Source organism: Amborella trichopoda, chromosome 1, assembly GCF_054954075.1.
Source record: "Amborella trichopoda isolate Santa Cruz 75 chromosome 1, AtrichopodaSantaCruz75HAP2 v2.0, whole genome shotgun sequence".
Classification (NCBI taxonomy): Eukaryota; Viridiplantae; Streptophyta; class Magnoliopsida; order Amborellales; family Amborellaceae; genus Amborella; species Amborella trichopoda.
In genome coordinates, this window is record NC_142336.1 from 36981789 (window position 1) to 37002763 (window position 20975).

General features: G+C 36.6%; 1 protein-coding gene across 2 annotated transcripts in view; it reads left to right on the forward strand.

Annotated features, from left to right (window-relative positions):
• Positions 1-9955, forward strand: part of CHR5 (chromatin remodeling 5) — a 34678-nt gene extending 24723 nt beyond the window's left edge. For both annotated transcript variants that reach the window (XM_011624653.3, XM_088863835.1), the window contains 13 exons: positions 303-515; positions 1869-2111; positions 2219-2329; positions 2448-2537; positions 3055-3237; positions 3353-3433; positions 3559-3795; positions 4439-4594; positions 4736-4913; positions 4993-5174; positions 5572-5946; positions 6028-6118; positions 8972-9955. In XM_011624653.3, coding sequence (XP_011622955.1) covers positions 303-515; positions 1869-2111; positions 2219-2329; positions 2448-2537; positions 3055-3237; positions 3353-3433; positions 3559-3795; positions 4439-4594; positions 4736-4913; positions 4993-5174; positions 5572-5946; positions 6028-6118; positions 8972-9474 — 2643 coding nt within the window. In that variant the 3' untranslated portion in view covers positions 9475-9955. The remainder of the gene's footprint in view (positions 1-302; positions 516-1868; positions 2112-2218; positions 2330-2447; positions 2538-3054; positions 3238-3352; positions 3434-3558; positions 3796-4438; positions 4595-4735; positions 4914-4992; positions 5175-5571; positions 5947-6027; positions 6119-8971) is intronic.
• Positions 9956-20975: the final 11020 nt, after the last annotated feature.

Genomic DNA, 20975 nt, shown 5'->3' on the forward strand with positions numbered 1-20975 from the left:
GGATATGGTTCCTGTCAGTAAGTTCCCTGTTTTAGCCATGGAAAGTATACAATAATCCTACTAGACTATTCATAGACATGAGCGACTGAGAGTGATAGAGAGAGGACCTACGACAAGACATCATCACCTTGATGGTGGGCCCTAACGACTGCGGATGTCCACCATTTCAACGGATGATGATGACCCTAAGGACTAGCGTTTCCATGATCCTTGTTAATGTTTTACTTATCGTCTAGCTTACGTATTGTGCTCTGGATGTTTACTGAGATATGATTATGCTTATTTATCTTCTAATTCTGCAGGTTTCCCTTTTAAATATTGTTGTGGAATTGAAGAAATGCTGTAATCACCCTTTTCTGTTTGAAAGTGCTGATCATGGCTATGGTGGGAATGCTAAGATGAATGATAGTAGCAAAGTTGAGCGCATCGTGTTAAGCAGTGGGAAGCTTGTAATATTGGACAAACTTCTTGTTAGATTGAAAGAAACAAATCACCGTGTTCTGATATTTTCTCAGGTTTGTTTCTGAATGACTTCATGGATTTTAGACTAAATCGCTTGAATATGGTGATCAGTAAATTGTTGTTTTCTGAAGCTCAATAAATCACTGGCTCTATTCTTGATTCTCTACATGTTTATGTTTTGCTTCATGATTTTTGATGTGCCCATGCATATGGATGTTAGTTAGTAAGCGTTTTCTTGTCAAGTATTCTGTAACCGCCAAATGGATATGCCTCATACCAGTTGCTCTATACATTTGTATGGAGATACTTTCATTAGACACACTCGACCTTTTGTTCTATTGACTGGAATCATAGCCTTCAACATTGTCATGTTATCTACCCATCATCTTAGTGGAAAACTAGATATAAAAGAATACCATGTTGCTTTGTTAGTTACAAGAATCTCAGAGTGTTCCAAAACCCGGACCGGTGGTGTGGATCTATCACCCACAGGTCCGTGTCGGATCAGCGATCCAGATTGGTACAAATTGGTGATCTAGGAAAACATTAGTGGGGTGCGGAGTTAGAGGGGATCTTAGAAAACATTACATAAGCTTATAAATAAAAAGAAAAAGTATTTTTCTTTTGTTTTTGTGGGGAGGGGGAGGGGGATGCCCGGGGGGGGGGGGGGGGGGGGGAGAAAACATTAGATAAGCTTATAACAAAAAGTAAAAAGTATATAAGGGGGGTGTTAGGGTGGATCCGGGCCCTGAACTGGTTTGGTCCTAACCGGTTCCCATCCAGAATTGAAATTGGCAGGTTTGAAAACATTGATCTCACTACTCGGAATTGATAAATCGAAATTGTGGATGATCATATGCTAGCTAGAAGTAAAGCCATGGGCAGCGATCTTACTATGATGGAGGATCCTAAGCTCATCAGAGGGCTCTCATGATTGTGACGTTGAAGTCCCCAACCGCTGTAGTGACAATAAGGACTGAACTGAAACTTTTATTTACCCTGATTTTTATGTTTTAATTTTTTCAGTTAGGATCGGATGGGGGTTGGAGGTATTCATTGTTCTAGTAACCTAACTATTAAGTTCTATAATATTTTCCATAACTTTTCTGTCAGATGTACAGATTATCAGCTATTAGATGCCAAGGATAATTGGAGGGTACATTATTGTTTGGTTGGTCTTAGCCATGTGGAAGTTATGTTCACACACGGATGGCATGTCATGTATAGTTGCTTCAACAATGTAGGCTATATATTTTATAGCAGAGGATGCCATTTAACTTATCTCTTCTATAAATGTTAGGGCAATACCTATTGGTCACATGTGCTATACATCATGTGCTTAGTTCTTTATTTTTTACTTTTTCAGAACATCTAGACCTGTCTTTCTCACAGCCAACCTTTTGCAGATGGTGCGGATGTTGGACATACTTGCTGAGTATCTATCTTTGAGAGGATTCCAATTTCAGAGGCTTGATGGTAGTACGAGGGCTGACCTCCGTCACCAAGCTATGGAGCATTTTAATGCTCCTGGAAGTGAAGACTTTTGTTTTCTTTTGTCGACTCGTGCTGGTGGGCTAGGAATTAACCTTGCAACTGCTGACACTGTTATAATTTTTGATTCAGACTGGAATCCCCAAAATGATTTACAGGTTTGATAACAGATCACTATTTGTTTAAAATATTTTAAAACTTTGATTCTTTGTGTGTTGTTTGAGATGTTAAGTATATAGTTAACATTTTTCATATTTGTTGTTAGGCAATGAGTAGAGCTCACAGGATTGGGCAGCAAGAAGTGGTCAACATATACCGGTTTGTTACTAGCAAAAGTGTTGAGGAAGATATTCTTGAGCGCGCTAAGAAAAAGATGGTTTGGCAGCCTTTATTTTTGTTACTTCTATAGAATCTTCATCATCTGGCTCTAGATTTTGCGGAAGCTGAATTTTCTGTGTTGATGTGAATACAATTTTCCTTCTTGCACTGTGTAGGTTCTGGACCACCTTGTTATTCAAAAGCTCAATGCAGAAGGCAGGCTGGAAAAGAAAGAAACAAAGAAAGGGGCCTCCATGTTTGACAAGGTAAGTTATACTTCTGTTTTTTGTTTGCAGATGTTTATTGTCTTAGGTTCTTTTCATCCATTGGGGTTTGAAAGTCAGATTCTTATTCATTTAATTTTGGCCATGCATATCATAATTCAAGGTTCTATGGAAAAACCTCCAAAGAACATTTGTCCTCAGGGTCATCACTATCTACTGAAATGATGGATGATGGTCGTGATTGGACCCTGTCGTTGGGGTTGCATTCCATTCTAGTGTCTCTCTTTACGTCTCTGTCACTGTTAATTTTGTTGGAGATGATGACTTAGTGATCAATGGAAAACTTCAATCCATTGCATTATAGTATATACTTTATCTTTAAACTTTTATTTAATCTAGACATATTTCTGCATGGCTGAATCTTATCTGTTACACTGTTGTGCATATGCATCATATGTATCTGTGAAGTGGCCTCATTTATAGCTACATTAAAATAGTGAGTAGCGTTATGTTTAGATTTCTCCTTGATCTTTGGAACACATTTTCTTTGCCACTGCAGAATGAGCTGTCAGCAATACTTAGATTTGGGGCTGAGGAACTTTTTAAGGAAGACAGGAATGATGAGGAGGGGAAAAGGAAGCTTGAAAACATGGACATTGATGAGATACTTGAGAGGGCAGAGAAAGTTGAATCCAAGGGGCTTGAAGCGGAAGAAGGAAATGAGTTGTTAAATGCTTTTAAGGCAAGTCAATTTATGTTCCTGCGTAGTGCACCTATTTTGTGTCTAATGCTATTATTTTTGTGTCTATTGTGGTTGACTCTCTCTCATTGATGACATTGCTTCGTCTGGCATCCAGGTTGCCAATTTTTCTAATGCTGAAGATGATGCAACCTTTTGGAGTCGTTGGATTCAACCTGAAGCAGTAGCTCAAGCTGAAGTGCGCCACTTTTCCCATTTGAAATTTGTTTCATGTCTACATCATCAGAGTTTTCCTGTTATCTACTCAGCGTTCACAGTTTCCACTTTTTTAATATGTGATTTATGCCATTATTTATATTTTAGGATGCATTGGTTCCTCGGGCTGCAAGGAATACCAAAAGCTATGCTGAAGTTAATGAGACTGAGAAGAGCACTAAAAGGAAAAACCGAGGGGTTGAAGAGAGAGCCTCAAAACGTAATAATAAAGCTTCAGATTTGGCATCGCACTCCCTCCCTGTTCTCGAGGGGGCCTCTGGTCATGTTAGGGAATGGTCTGGTGGCAATTTATCCAAGAAAGATGCCAACAGTTTTATCCGTGCAGTAAGCTCCATTCAATGATGTTTTAATTATAAATATTTTGTACAATGTTTTTAAATTATATAATAAAATACTATCTTTGGTTGTTATTGATACCTACAATTATGCATGCATATTGGGATTTTGTCGTGAATTTCTATGTAAATTTGTTGCTATCACCTGCAATTTGTAATTTGCTTTGTTACTTCACAAAACAATCGAGGTCTTCAACATTAAATTCTGAATAAAAAAGTGTAGATTAAGACAGCTCCAAATAAGATTTTGCATTCTTTTCATTATATTCTCATATAATTGGAGAAAGTGTTCCTTTAAAATGAACAGATTAAGCATTATACTTTCTTGTTTTCATGATACTTTGTGTTAGGAGAAAAGTCAGTCCATGCTATATAAGGCAGGAAAGGCTCTCATTTTTTAATTATGATGCTAGCAATAAATCCTGGTCTTACACTACCATGTTATTTGGTCGTTAACAGAATTTGTTAATTGAAAAAAAATGTCATCCAGAAACTGATAAATGTTTGTGGTTTTTTTGGTGTTTGTGCAAAATGTAGTATTTACCATCTTCTCCTAACTAAGATAACCATTTTGAGTCCATATGTTTGCTTACACTTAAACGACTACTAATTCTAGTTTCTGATAAATTCAGATAAAGAAGTTTGGAGATCAAAGCCGGATCAGCTTAATTGTGGCAGAGGTTGGTGGTGCAATTGAAGCTGCTCCAGTTCATGCACAGATAGAGCTCTTTAATGCATTAATAGATGGATGCAAAGAAGTGATTAATGGAATGAATGGTGATGGCAAGGTTTGTTCCTCTGTTAATGATCACATTGATATTGGTGTAAGGCATATAAAATACTTAAACATATATGTGGGTGTCTGATTTATCAGTTGTTCAACTTGGTTGTAGCGGTTATAACTGATGTGCTTTGTTAATCAATCTCAGGGTGCTGTGTTGGATTTCTTTGGAGTTTCTGTAAAGGCACAAGAGCTGCTAGATCGTGTCCAAGAACTGCAGCTCCTATCCAAGCGTATTAAACGTTATCAGGACCCAGTTGCACAATTTCGGTTGAGAACACACCCTAAAAACCCTTCATGGTCAAAATCTTGCAGTTGGAATCAAGGTAAACTGATTCTTACTTCGTTGTATATTTGCTGATTGTTTCATATGTTTTCGTGCTGATGGTTTTGTACCCAAATTAGTTGATGATGCGAGGTTGCTTTTGGGAATTTATTATCATGGATATGGAAACTGGGAAAAGATAAGGCTGGACACTAGGCTTGGTCTCACTAGGAAGATGGCTCCAGCTGGGCTTTCAGCTTCTGAAACATTTTTGCCACGTGCACCACACTTGGATACCCGGGCTTCTGTTTTGTTGCGAAAGGTATTGTTTTGTATCTTTATCTCTTAGGCCCACTGGTATCATCTTGAATGGTGTCGAAAACTTTTTCGTGCTATATAAAGACTATTGAAACTATGTTTCATGGAGTATGTACAGCTTTTTTTTGCTGGGAACCCTTCGCAGATAACTTATTGCTTTTTTTTTTGAAATTGTGGAGTGTCATTGTACTGTTCTTGATCTTTAACTATTGAATGTGGACTGATTATTGGCAATGCCCAGGTTTTGGGAATTTTGTGTGCTTTCTGGAAATCAGTTTTTCCCTTAAATCTTCAAAAGAATCTATAATTTTTCTTCTACAATATGCATCTCGGTTAAGTTCTTTGAAATGATGAGTCAAACTTAGGATTCATTTTCCTAAATTTCCTTTTTGTCTTTCCAGGAGTTTGAGGTTGTGCATGACAAGAGCACAAAAGTCAACATGACTGCTAGAAATCCCAAGCGCGAAAGGGAGAATGCCCTAAATATACAATCTAATGATGCATATGGGAAGTATCCTTCTGCTAAACAAAACGCCAAGATGAAGAAAGATCCCATGCAAAAGCGCCAAAAGGTTGAACCTAGGGTCAAAGAGGAAGGAGAGATATCTGAGTCAGAGGAGCCTGATAGATACAAACAGTACAAGGAAAAATTAGATAAAGAAACAAAGGAAGAAAAATGGCGGGAATGGTGTGCAGAAATAATGTCTGATGAGATCCGCACTTTGAGGCGTCTGGAAAAATTGCAGACTACGAGTGTGGATCTACCCAAGGAGGAGGTTTGTTTTACCCCTAGTTTTTCTTTATTTCCCTACAATTAAGAAAAGATACCATGAACTTAAATTTTGATCTTTCTGCAGGCGATCTTCAAAGTTAAAACCTACTTACAAGTTCTTGGGAAAAAGATTGATTTTATTGTTAAGGAGCACGGAAACGCACGTAATTATATTCGTAAGTATCTATTTTATCCGTCATTGAGACTGTTTCAAATTTTGTTCAGTTGTTATCTAATGGAAGAAGTTTATATTAAGGGTGGGTGAGGCCCCTAAACAATGAAATTAATGCGGATCTCAACATTTCACTAGAAAAGGTTGTTTAGATGCCCAAAATCGTCAGATCGATCATCTCGACCTAAGATGTATGAACATAAGGAAATTTGGATTTTAAGTCTTGAAAATAGTACATCTTGTAATGCATTTTCTGTACCATCAATTTTCAAGATTATCAGGTGATCATAGATATGCTCGATCTACACTATTTTTGAAGCTTTAAACTTTATAATTAGAGATAAAAATAAATTGTCAGACCATCACAAAGATTTCCAGTACTGAAATAACATCTTTCGACACTATTTTGGGCCTCAGCCTTATAATTGCTCTAAGGACTGAAGACCAGCCATGAAATCTATCTATTGCATCTTTGGTATAAAATTGTGGTGTCTAGAATAGAATATGGAAAGTTGTCACTAAAGTTTCGGCTTAGTGGTAGACATGCTTTATGGTTGAGGGAAATCAAGTGTTCGAACCTGTAGAACGAAACAAGCTGACCTACCCTTTCCTTTAGAAAAGAATATGCAAAGGAGAACAGGTTCTTGGCAGAGGTGGTCAAGGTGGCAAGTGCCATAGTGTCGCATCTAGAGTTCCATTTTGATGAGGTCCCACATTGACATTCAAGGGGGATAGTTGTTCCTTTTGCATGAGTATGCTTTAACATTCCCTTTAACACCAGCCAGGTGTTCCTTTTGCTGGAAAGTACACCCTATATAAGTATGGGAAAAGTTTATACAGAGCCTAGGCTCTAAACAATCAAATTAGAGCCTACGTCAAAAATTTCACTAGAAGAGGTTGTTTTGATGCCCAAAATGTTCTCAAATTGATCATCTCGACATCAAGATGCATGGACTTGAGAAAAAAAATGAATTTCAAGTTTTGGAAATAGTGCATCTTGTAATGCATTTTTGGACCGTCAATTTTTAAGTTATTCGAGTTTTCATAGATATGCTCAATCTACACTATTTTTGAAGCTTAAAATTTTATAATTAAAGATAAAAATATATTTTAAGTCTAGTCGAAGATTTCTAGTGTTGAAACCACATTTCTCGACACTATTTGAAGGTGGTCTCTAATTGTTTAGAGCCTCGGCTCTATGCAAACCGTACCCTATAAGTATTGCCGCATAGAGTACAAATAGCGCAATTTCAATCCTTGGGGTTTTTAAGTTTAGCATATTTTCGTGCTGGATTCTCATTAATTGAAGATGATGAAGACATTGTACCCAAAAAAAATAAAAAATAGAAGTATTAGGAAATGGAAAACTTAGCAAACAACCCAAAGAAATTTCAATGTGGCCGCATATGCAGGTGATGCGCTGCATATGTTGGCGCATCACATTCTTTTGTCTATGCGGCCTGGAGCGATGCGCTTCAGACCACATGATGCAATATGAGGTGCATAACTGTATAATGCGTTATCCAGCCGCATTTTAAAACAATGCTCATGGTTCTTAGGGTATTCAAGTAAAGAAACTATGAATCAAATTTTTTTATTGAATCCAAAGAATTCGATAAAATTTAGTGATTCTTTGGATGCTATGTACTTGTGAAGTACTTTAAATATGCAGACCTTAACATTTGGGATTTTGGGTCTTGGCTAAATGCTACAGCCTATAGTGTATTTTTTTTTTTTTTTGAGAATGTACAGCCTATAGTGTATTTATTTAGTTGCTAGATACTAATTTATTTCTTTTAAGTGCTTGGTTGGTCATTTGGTATAATACATACTTTTGTGTTTTATTAAATTAATGAATGAGTGGATTAATTTATTTTGAACATATTCCATTAGAAAACAGAGACAACAAAAGTGTATACTAATTATCTAGCGATCATGCTATCTTACACAGTTGATATATTGGAGGCAGATGCTAAATAATGCCAAATTAAAATGCCTACAATCACATAAATTGCATATTCATGTTATTCTTTGTATTCTTGTATTTCATAATTTATTTTTAATTTTTTTAAATTTATTGACCTCATACAAGTGAAATGCCCACATCGTGACCACTTGAGCCACATAGCATGCATTATGGACTCCTAGGGCATCAAGTCTGCATCCCATATTTGATAACCTTGGGCTGTAGGCAAAGCCCATAACCATTTGTGGTTTTTTTGTACTTCTCTAGCAAAATGAAAAGTCAAGTACACAGACATTTAAGGTCTCGACCGGGTCTATTAAGAAATTGATTCTCGTGACTTTACTTTTTGGTTTCTTATCAAGCCAAATCTGCAAGCTATGCATATATTGCTTTGACACTAATGCAGATAAAAATATGGGATTATATGTTCTCTCGACACAAAATTGCACTTCATGGTGTGCTTGTTCCAACCTATGTTTAGGTTTTGTGATTGTGTATCTGACCGTGTATCTGCCCTGCGAACAATATCTTATTCCTTTGGTCCATGCTGTTCTTTGGAACTTCTTGTTTGTTCTTTGCTGAGAATCTTTATGGTCGTTTATTCTTTTGTCTCCATTCTCAAGTATGAAGATTAAATACATACTCGAGAATATAGGATAGTTACAATGGTTTGTAGAAGCACATGTTCAAGTATGATTTTGGTTTTCTCTGTGGACTCCCCTTCAAAAGCTCAGTCTTTACGTTTTTGTCCACCATTCTTTCTTGTTTTCTTTTATTTAAAAACCTTTGCTTGTGCATATATATTCCTTTATATTAGATCTCCCATGCCATCAAGGATTTAGCACTTTATAAATGGTCACTGTTCAATATAAGAAACAATGTATTTTACAGGAATGACCACGCGCTTATGGAACCATGTCGCCAATTTCTCAAACCTGTCTGGTGAGCGGCTTTCTGAGATCTATTCAAAGCTTAAGGAAGAGCAGCATGCCGAAGTGGGACCCACACCCTCTGACAGTAATACCGCTCCCCTTGCAGGCCCCAGTGGCAGAGAGAGTGACAATGGCCAGTTTGTCCCCGTCATGGGCAGCGAGTTTCACAAGCCAACGAAGCCATACCACAAGTTGCCCACATACACAACTGATTCATGCCATAGAGAGCAAGAGACAGGGAAATCAGAAGCTTGGAAAAGGCGAAGGAGGAGCGAAATTGACAATAGTGATCCTCATTTTCAGCCTTGCACCTATAATTCATCCTATGGTCAATCTCATAATAATGGTAGCCGTTTGCACGAACCAAACATGACGGGGATTTTGGGGTGGGGTCCACCAGATAATAGGCGATTTGCGATGGGCCCTGATAAGTGGGGTGGTAGGCCTCAGCAGCCGCAATAATTTTCTGGGATGGGGCTTATACTATTTAGGGGGATCTTTGAGATTAGGGTGTATAGCCGTCTTTTTGACGAGCTGTGCCCTCGGGGAAATTTTTTTTTTTCTTGTGAAGAAGTATAATAAATATGCAGATCCGAAGCTGGTTTGAAGTCCAAAGGAGCAGCATCGGTTGTACAAGGCAAGAACTAGAGGAGAAAGAAGCAAGCAGGTGAGGTTTTGAGAGAAAAAAATGATCAATAGAGTGGTTTTGTAGGCAATACAAGGTACGTGAAGCGGGTCATGTAGTTGCATGGGTGGGTCAGATAGTGTATTGAGGGGGGTCAATATTGTATCGTTGCAAAGGTGTTGACTACTTCATTTGCGGCTCACGATGCTTGCTATGTATTCTTTTTTTGCCTTTTTCCATTGCGAGTACAATGTGTAACATTTTACTATGCAGAGCTTGATCAATTAAATTCATATCATGTTTCACCTTTTTGAGGTATTTTGTGAGTCTTTCTCATTCCCCTGATTCTACCATATATACAAACATGAACTATATTGATGATTTCTGTTTCTGTCTGAGATATCAGTGACTCGGGAAATTTTCTATACAATAAAGCAAGATGAGATTTTCTACTTTTGACTCCATTTTTGTGTTTTGGATTTCTTGGAGTTGTGATGTGTTTGTACCAAAGACTGGCAGGTGCTCAAAAGTGACAAGTACTCGCGCTCAACTGCAACTCAAAATTTCATGCGGGTTATTTCTCAGCCAACGATCATTTTGTGGTTTCTACTTGGTTCTTGAGGGTTGTTGGTGACTTCTATTTGGCTTATGGCTCTTTATATATATGGTCTTTATGTATGGGGATCCTTGAAGTTTCATTAAATGGGATTTTGCGAGGATGCTTAGTTCTCTGTTCATGTACTTTCCGATTCCTGTTTGAATTTTTGTGGCGTACTTTTCTCTGAATTTTACAGCTTCGTTTTCATTGTTAACTCATGCTTACATTTACGAATATTATTCAATATTTTTGACAAACCTTTCTTTATTCAATATTCATCCAAAAAAAAAATATTTCTTTTATTCAATAGGTTTTCCGACAGTAGAAAATATGGAAAAGGTACCTTGATGCTCAGGAAAGTTGCTTTCAAAAAATTCCAAATATTATTATTTTTTGAGATTTAAAATAAATGGGAAACTCATTTTGGATATAAATGTTATTGTAAACCTGATAGTTTATTTCTTATATAAAAAAGGGTTGAGTGCTCCCATCAAATATGCCGTCATAAGTCTCATCGCGGACCAAGTGCTTGGTTGGACAGTTGGGGAGAGCAGCAGACCCCAACCGTAGGCGCCATATGACCACATATTTGATGTGGTTACATCCCTAAGCCAAGTAAATCTTCAACTAACTCGGGGCGGTCTTTGGGCCGGCCGGCCTGGCCTGAACTCATCTCATTAACAACTCTAAATATAGATGAAATAATGCAGAGCTACTAACGGGCTTGGACCGACCTTCGTTTTTGGGTTGGCCAACAGAACCCGTCTTGTTGACAGCCCTAAATGCAGATTATGCTGAATCCCCTGCACATGAATTGACGATTCACTTCATCGAAGCCATATGCTTGCATTCATTGTTTATATAATGATGATGATGATATTCCTTAAAATATAAATAAAAAAAGATAAGGTTTATATGTGAACCCAACCACATAAAAAAGTATATGTGACCCTTGCTCTTAACCACATATAAAGTATATGTGATCCTGCTCTCAGCCATTAGATCTACGTAAATGGCTAGAATGACTAATCACATTGCTCTCAGCTGTCAGATTTGAGTAGATGGTTGGGACGACTAAATCACAATGTAACAAGTCGGCTCTTGGGCATCAAATCTTGAATCGATGGTGCAGTGTTTTATATTTAAATTTTATTGTGAAAATCATTTTGCAATGCAATTTGGGGTATGCATATATTTGACACGGGCGAAAATGATAAAATTAATAATAACATATTTCTTTTGATGGAAAATTACCATAATACTACTAAACTTTTTGGATGTATTTTGTTTATTTTATTTTTAGGAGAATGTTTTTTTTTTGCTTTTTGATGGAAAATTAAAAATCAGACATATTTTGGCAAGACATGAGCCATCCTAGCCGTCTATTTAGATCGACCGGCAGATAAGTAGGGTCGGCAGATAAGTAGGGTCACATATAATTCTTATGCAAGTGAGATCATATAGAAAGCTTTTACACTAAATCAAAATTCATGAAACATATTAGATTTGTTCATATACACTAAATAGTCGTGTCAAACAGCACTGCTTAATTTTAGTGGCCTTCCTAGAAATTGTATGTCTCTATGGGAGAAGAGGAAAAACAAATTTGTACATTTTTTAGTGTCAAGGGCATCTCACAGGTATTTGTAGATAAGTGAGATTACAGAATTGAAAGAAAGACCTATGTGATCATTTATCGGGGAATATAAATTTTTTTTTGTTTATTTCTTCACCCCTTTCTTTTGGCAAAAGATCACTTACATGTGTGGTCTTTATTATAATAAGATAAATTTCAAAATAAAATCAACATAACAATAAAACCAAGATCTTAACAACTTGATGCCATTGAATCAACTATGCACTATGCTTGAGAATAAAAGATAAGATTGCAAGAAACAAAAGGAAGAGTGCTGGAGATTACCTCAACCGGGCTTATTACACCCTACACCGAGTTACCACCATCTGATGGCACGGGATCAACGGTCTAGCTTCAATATCGAACTAGGAAAGCAAATTTCAGCCAAGCCACATCAATGGAACATGAACCCCTTTGATCACAAACTCGAACCCTAGGTGAATTCTCTTACAAATCTAGTTTGAGAGAGATGATTTTTCTTTTTGCTAAACCCTAAAACCGCTTAGCCATAAATCCAAATTTGAGAGATAGGAGAGAAGAACTCCATAACCTAAACCCTTAGGTTCTTTCACAATGTTGGAGAGAGAGATCAAACATGAGAGAGATAAACTTTTTTAAGAGAGAGAGATAGAAAGATAAGGTGTAGAGATTTTTTGGTAGAGACAATCCCTTTTTATAGGCTTTGAATAAGATTAAGGTTTCTCAGGGCTTTCTTTAGCTTGATTCTTCTTGTGAGATTGAACATAGACCGTTGATCAAATGTGACTTGTGGGGTGAGAGATCTGAGCCATCCATTCCATAGATGGGCCATCAACATTATGGAAGACGCATGAACCATTATCCCTTTTTCCTAAACCATTTTCCCATCAATAAAAATTAAATAAATTAAATCTAGTGCATACCATAAAATAACACAAGTCTACTGAATCTTTTCACAAACTCTTTCAAAGATATATCAAATCAATATTTAGTCAATAGCTTCCAACCATATGACCACATGCCATATCACCAAAAAAATAGGAAAGAGAATAAGGGTGGGGCATGCCACCCAAGGGAGGCACTCATGAGCCCCACCTTCTAAAAATATGGCGGGCTCATATACACAATGGGCCCCCATGATATTTTTATATATTTAAAATTAATAAAAATATTTTAGAATATTATTTGAATATTTAAACAATTATAAAATCAATATATTTAATTTTATAAATCCAAAAATTATAAATAAAATATTCAGGTGTTCATAAAATTCAAATAATAATCTTAAAATACTTTTCATCATAAAACAAGCACAATTAAATTAATTTAATGGGAGAAGATCCATATGGTTTAGGAATCAACAATCATGGGGCACTTGACCTTCAACTGTGGACTACAGACCACATTTACTTTATCAGATCGACTTAGTATTTTCCATGACCTACAGTTCAAGCAGGGGCTCATTAGCGGGTCACCAATGTCCGACCGATGAACCAAGGGATCTCAATCTTAGTCTGTGGATTTCAGGTCCTCCCCTAGAAACAAGTCAAGGTCACTTAGACCTTATGCGGCCACAACTCTTTGATGCATATGGGTATCTCTCGCACATGCATACGCTTCACCCTAAAAGGTAGATTTCTGGCTTCCTCGAACAATCTATCGATATGCATGTCGTGTGATAGTACATGGATGAGGTTTTGGCCCGTGTCTCTGTGGGCCACCATCACACACAAGGGTCACACAGTCTTTCGGTTCACTCATCCGGGCATATTCTCCAACCTCATCAAGGGCTAACCCATTAGAACCCCTCTTAGTTTGTTCTTTATGCTCAGGTAACAATGGTTTTTCCCAACTAACTGGCCTAGATCGTCAAGCACAGTCCGGTATCTGCAAACATCGTTTCCTTAGTATAGTCCACGAGGGACCACACTCTCATTGAGTTCATGTTCCACAATATCATTTCATTTGACAAGCACTGATAAGGCCTTTAAAGGCCACATAGACCCAACATCTCCCACTTGGCCTTTGAAGGCCTTACATTATCTCTTTCTCACTTTCTCTCATTCCCATATCTCTCTCTCAATTATAATTTCTCTCAAGCATTTTTACTTATTCTCTCAATACATTAATCATGGCTTTCGCCATTAATCATTTCACCAAAGGATTTATATATGCAACACATTTTTCTCTTTGTTGAAGAAGTTATTCTTGAAATCTTTTGTGTTGAAAACTAAACTCAAAACCAAATCATAAAATCATAGTTTGAATCCCACATAATATTTATCTTCAGATAAATAAATAAGTGACATTCACGTCACAAAATAAATCATGCTGCATAATTCCAGGATGAGCACTACCTAGTAAAATTGTATTTTCTCTCTACGATCATGGAGTTTCCCTTTCAAACTAATTTTGTTTGAAATTAGATACATAATGATAGTACATATATTTCCACAGGCCTCATATGACTTTGTTAAGTAGGGTTGATAAATATAGCTATTCATGTCTCAATGAAGAATATACCAAAATGCAGAAAATTCAAGATGACCTCTTTTCAATCTAAAATTTTTATTCCTCTCTTCTCATAAATATTTCTCTTTCAAATAAATTTTATTAGAAAATAGACTCAGAATGGAAGACTAAAAATTTAGTGTGGACCATAAAACATTATGTTAAGTATAGAAATAAAATCATGACTTCCAAGTCATGGAAATAGTTTTCGTTGTAGAAAACATCACTTGTGTACCCTTCAATAAATTGATCATATCTTTCAAACCACAACGACTTTCTTGATGACGCATTTTTTTCTTGAAAGTAGACTCAATTTTGTGAGTTGCAGTAAAATTTCAATAAGAAATAAAATCACATGATTGGTGGGAAAAATCACAGAATTCAATGGATAGTTCCTCGATTTTACAGGGTCAGAACTGACACCCTTCATTGATGATTCCATAACTCTCAATTCCCTTAGGGTTTCCCACTGAAAGTTTTCAGGCAGATCCTCCTCGTAAATACACAAAATATCACTGAGTATGTAATAAAAAATACCTCATTATATTCTTCATATCTCTACTACAAAATAGCCCAGAATACTCATTATGTAGAGTGCCTTTTCAGTGTTGAAATATTTCAATAATTCTTAACTGTGGGTGTATTTCTTGACTACAAAGGTCATTAGCTTTCTTATATCTCATTCCAAAGCTTGATCTCAACCTCAATAAAGAGAAAAGAGAACTAATGGCATCAAATATCAATAGCTCTAATACCAATAAAAGAATAACCTATGTGATCATTTACTGGTGAATACATTTTTTTTTTCACCCCTTTTTTAGGACAACAGATCACTTACATGTGGACTTTATTATAATGAGATAAATTTCAAAATAAAATCAACATAACAATAAAACCAAGATCTTAATAACTTAATACCATTGAAACAACTAAGCACTATGCTTGAGAATAAAAGATAAGATTGCAAGAAACAAAAGGAAGAGTGCTGGAGATTACCTCAACCGGGCTTATTACATGCTATATCGAGTCACCACCATCCGATGGCATGGGATCAACGGTCTAACATCAATCTCGAACCGGGAAAACAAATTTCGACTAAGCCACACCAATAGAACATGAACCCCTTTGATCACAAACTCAAACCCTACGTGAATTCTCTTAGCAACCTAGTTTGAGAGAGATGGATTTTCCTTTTGCTAAACCCTAAAACCCTTAGCCATAAATCCAAATTTGAGAGATGAGAGAGAAGAATTCCATAACCTAAATCCTTAGGTTCTTTCACAATGTGGGAGAGAGATATCAAACATGAGAGAGATAAACTTTAGTAAGAGAGAGAGATAGAAAGATAAATTGTAGAGATTTTTTGGTACAAACAATCCATTTTTATAGGCTTTGAATAAGATTAGGGTCCCTTAGGGTTTTCTTTGGCTTGACTCTTCTTGTGAGAATGAACATAGACCATCGATCAAGGGTTACTTGTGGGGTGAGAGATTTAAGCCATCCATTCCATAGATGGGCCATCAACATTATGGAATGTGCGTGAACCATTATCTCCCTTTCCTAAACCATTTTCCCATCAATAAAAATTAAGTAAATTAAATCTAATCAAAATATTGTGCATACCATAAAATAGCACAAGTTTACTGAATCTTTCTACAAAATCTTTCAAAGATATATCAAATCAATATTTAGTCAATATCTTCCATTCATATGACCACATGCCATATCACCAAAAAATAGGAAAGAGAATAAGGGTAGGGTGTGCCACCCTAGGTAGGCACTCATGGGCCCCACCTTTTAAAAATATGGCAGGCCCATATGCACAATAGGCCCCCATGATATTTTTATATATTTACAATTCATAAGAGGATTTTAAAATATTATTTGAATATTTAAACAATTATAAAATCAATATATTTAATTTTATAAATCCAAAAATTATAAATAAAATATCCAGGGGTTCATAAAAATTGAAATAATAATTTTAAAATAATTTCCATTATAAAACAAACACAATTAAATTAATTTGAAGGAAAAATGATCCATATGGTTTAAGAATCAACAATCATGGACCACTTGACCTTCAACTATGGACTACAGACCACACTTGCTTTATCAGACCAACCTAGTGTTTTTCATAACCCACAGTCTAAGCATGTGCTCATTAGCAGGTCACCAAAGTCCGACCGATGAGCCATGAGATCACAATCCTAGTTTGTAGATTTCAAGTCCTCCCCTAGAGACAAGTCAAGGTCACCAAGACCTTATCCGACCGCAACTCTATGACGCATATGGGTATCTCTCGTACATGCATACGTTTCACCCTAAAAGGTAGATTTTTGGCTTTTTCGAACAATCTATCGATATGCATGTCGTGTGATGGTACATGGATGAGGTTTTGACCCTTGTCTCTGTAGGCCACCATCACACACAAGGGTCACACAGTCCCTCGGCTCACTTATCTTAGCATATTCTCTGACCTCATCAAGGGCTAATCCATTAGAACCCTTCTTGATTTGTTCTTTATGCCTAGAAAACATGGGTTTTTTCCAACCGATTGACCTAAATCGTCAAGTACAATCTGGTATCTGCAAACATTGTTTGTTTAGTATGGTTCGTTACAAATGTAAAAATACGAAAGAAATAACAGAAAAAGAGAACACCATAATTTACGCGGTTCATCACAGATGTAACTATAACTATGGGCGAAAACGATCGATGTTTTTCTGTTAAATAAAAAAAATAAAAATTACAAGGCACTTACTTGAGAGAACTAGAGACAAAAGTCAGTCTCCCACCAAGCCTTATTCTCTCTCTACAATGTTCTCTCACCAACCCTTATTCTATATCTGCAATTTTCTCTTTCTACAAAATAACCCAAACCCAAAATTTTCTTTCTTTTCATTGCACACCTGTTCTCTACAAAAGCAAGTTTAAATAAAAAAGGACCCCCAAAAAGTTGTAAGTACAAACCTTGGCTTTTCCCTTACTTTTTGGACTTCCAAACTTTATCTTTATCTATAGACTTACATGTCTATCATAACCTAACCAGGACTAAACCAAAAGATAATCATGCTAAATAATATGAACTATCCAAACATTAAGAAATCCAAATTGAAAGGAAAACCGATACCATAAATTAAGGATTCAAGTCAATTATCAACAAATCTCCTCCTTGGCTTGAATTCTAAAAGAAATAACCAACGACCGTTGTCTCCACAAATTAAGGATTCAAGTCAATTATCAACAAATCTCCTCCTTGGCTTGAATTCTAAAAGAAATAACCAACGACCGTCGTCTCCACACTCGTCCTCATGGGTATTCACCTTGTGTTCACTTGCACATAGCCTTTTGCTACCAAACATGCCTTAAACCCATTAATACCAATCTCAAGTGACATATTTTTTTTCTTATAAACCCAATTACATCCAATGGCTCACTTGCCTTTAGGCAACTTCTCGAGATCCCAAGTACGATTCTTCTGAAGAGACTCTATTTTTTCATCCGTAACACTACTTTACCTGCTACTGTCAATATCCCATGTAGCTTCTTTAGAAGTGGATAGCTCTTGGCTTGTGGCAGCAAATGAATAAACCACTATGTCCTCAAAACTGAACCGCACCACTGGCATTTTGTAGACACCTGATCTCGATTGGAAAAGTTGTGTATAGGTTGAAATGTCTCAGGCAGACCATCCGAGTATTTTAGACCACTCACCCCAGTAGTACCCCTTCTTCGTAACCTAGCCTCCACCAAACCATTATTGCTCCAGTGAGACCAAAGGCGTCAAGAGGCAAAACAAGGCGAGACAGATCCGAAGCGGCCTGAACATGAAGCATTCAAAAGAAAAAGCTATAGTGTTACCTCAACAGGGCACCAAAGCCCTACCAAAAGTCTGACAGTGAGGTACCAAAGGTATCGTAGTCACAGCATGGGCGACCTGGGGGACCAAAAGCCTGGTGCCATCACTAGTCCAAATGGTGCCAAGACCTAGGCGCTCATGTTTAAGCTACAACAGGATCAAGAGGCCACCAGCGCCAGGTCTCGAGACCTACCCCAGGCGGGATACAACATGGTCAATGTGACTGAAGTGACGAGCTGACATGTAAGTCCATACTCGCCGACATGGCATGCATGTACTGATATGTCATGCGTTAGTACAAAGCGAGGTTATCGAACTTCCATTGGTTGATGATTAGTCAAAGATACAACCAAGACAGCGGGACAACTAGTATCTGGCGATAGTTTGAATGTCGCCGATGATAGTCGGAATAGCTTCAAATTGCGATTGGTCCATCTGAACCAAATCAGAGCCACCAGAATGTGACATGTGTCTTGAATAGTATTTAAATGCACTCAGAATGTTGCCGGCGCCATTGCCATTGGCACTAGATTCTGACAAGTTGTATAGAATCTACATTAATGAGCAATTAATATTCACTGACCATCATTATTACAACATTAATGACATGGCGTCATTCCAACTAGCGCCAATCCAAGTGTCATCGAAGTTTTGAAGGCCTAACCTTATACTTGAGGTTGAGAGAAGAGCCCCAAGGTGAGCCCATTTGAGCAACCCCCATCCTATCAAACGCTTTATTCTAAAACTACAACTACAAACTCCTTCAAGCTACACTTCAAATCAAAGGTGGCCTGGATTATTAGACCTTCCAGGGCATCTTCTTCCCATTTTCATTTGCCCCGTTAAAAACCAAAAAAGTTTGAGATTAATTGTGCAACTTTACGATCTGAATCACCACCAATTCTGGACTTCGGGGCCTGACAGCCCAGCCAAAATGTTGTTTTTCTTCTTCTTTTTCAATGATTTTTCTAGCATTTATTTTAGAGTTATGGTTTTTTTCTTTCCTTTCTTCATTTCATGATTTAACTTTTATTTTTTTCTTCTTCTTTTGATTCATGCATTTATTCATCTTTTAGTTATTTTTATATAGATTCTCCCCATTTTCCTCTATTTATGATCCTATCTATGTTCCCTTATTTTCTCATTTAATGTAGTCTTTAATATGCATAGTTAGTTATATTTGATATTTTCTTTCCTTTCTTTATCTTCTCATTGCATGATCATTTCCCCTTTTGTTAGTTTGTATTTATTCCTTTTGTTTTAATGTATTTATTACTCTTCTTTGTTCCCTTGTTTGGTATCATGGATCTTTTTTTCTAAACAAACCCCTTTTTTTCTTTATCTATCACCCTCTTTATTAAGTAGACTTTATTCATTTCTTAACAACATTTATTTTTAGTTAGGATCATTGTATTTACTCCTATTTCTCTCCTTATTACTTTGATAATAGAGATATCTATTTTTCTCATTTCTCTCTGCATTAAATAGTGATTTTCCGTCCTTTCATAGTAAATACTCTTCTTGGTTTGTTACCTCTATGTCTCTTCTTTGTTTCCCCCATTTGATAGCATAGATTCTCTCTTCTCACCTCTATCTTTCATCTCCTTTATTTTGTGATGGTATTTTCTTTTCTTGTTATATTTATTTCTTTTGATCGGTGTGTTTATTCCTCTTTTCTCTTCCTATTTACTTAATAATGTAAATTTCTTCCATCCCTCTCATTCCCTATCTTCTCTCATACTTATTTTTTCTTTACCCTTATATTTTGTTTAATAGCTTAATCTCTCTGTCTCTTCTTGTTATATTTACCTTTCTTGCTTTTCACTATCTTCTATTAGGAACTTGCATCCATCTAGGGTCTACTACTCCCCTCTTAATCAATTATTCCCTATTTCTCTCTATCTTATTCATCTTAACACTCATCCTTATGACCTTCTTCTTATTTCTTTCTTATATTTAGTTTTATTATTAGCATTGCATGTTATTTATTAATATTAGCTTTCTTCCCTCTCCCTCTCTTCCATTTTATTTCTCCTCATGATATTAATATCCTTATTCGCATTCCATGCTCATAACTCTTTGCCTTGTTGATGAGGTTCTTATCCTTATCTTTCTTCGTAACCATGCTTGTATTTTCATATTATTATCTCTCTCTTTCATTAAATGTCATGTATGCTTAGGTTAGACTCACTATTTTGTTTCTATGCCCTTTAATTTCTTATTCTTACTGTATCTCATAATTAGATTTTTTACTCCTGTTTATTTGTGTCTTTTTAGTTTAGTTTTATTTATAGTTCTCTTCCTTTGTTCTCTTTTTAAAGTTCTCTTTTTAAATCTATTTTCTTAAAATCTTTTTTTTAGCTTAAACCCCATTTTCTAAAACTTTCTTTGTTGAGTTCCAAGGTTAAGATAGTGGGGAAGCCGGCGTTGTCGGCAGTCCGAGGGGGATAAGGTTTTAGGATCCGATTCTCCCTCGAAGTGTAATTTGACGGGACCCATACTCTACCAACTCATCGATTTGTTTGCACCCGAATTCAAGGCAGTGCATAGTCCCTTGCACGTAATTTCAAGTATAAACAGTCTGGCGCCCACCATGGGGCCCATCAAGCTTCCCTTCCTTTGTTTCGAAGGGCCGCCATCAACATAGAACTCATCCCGATATGACCCATATTCACTAGTCTACAGTATGGAGGGGGTCACGCTTGTTGAAATCGATATCTCTTCTCATAGGATACTTGTTCATCGCACTATA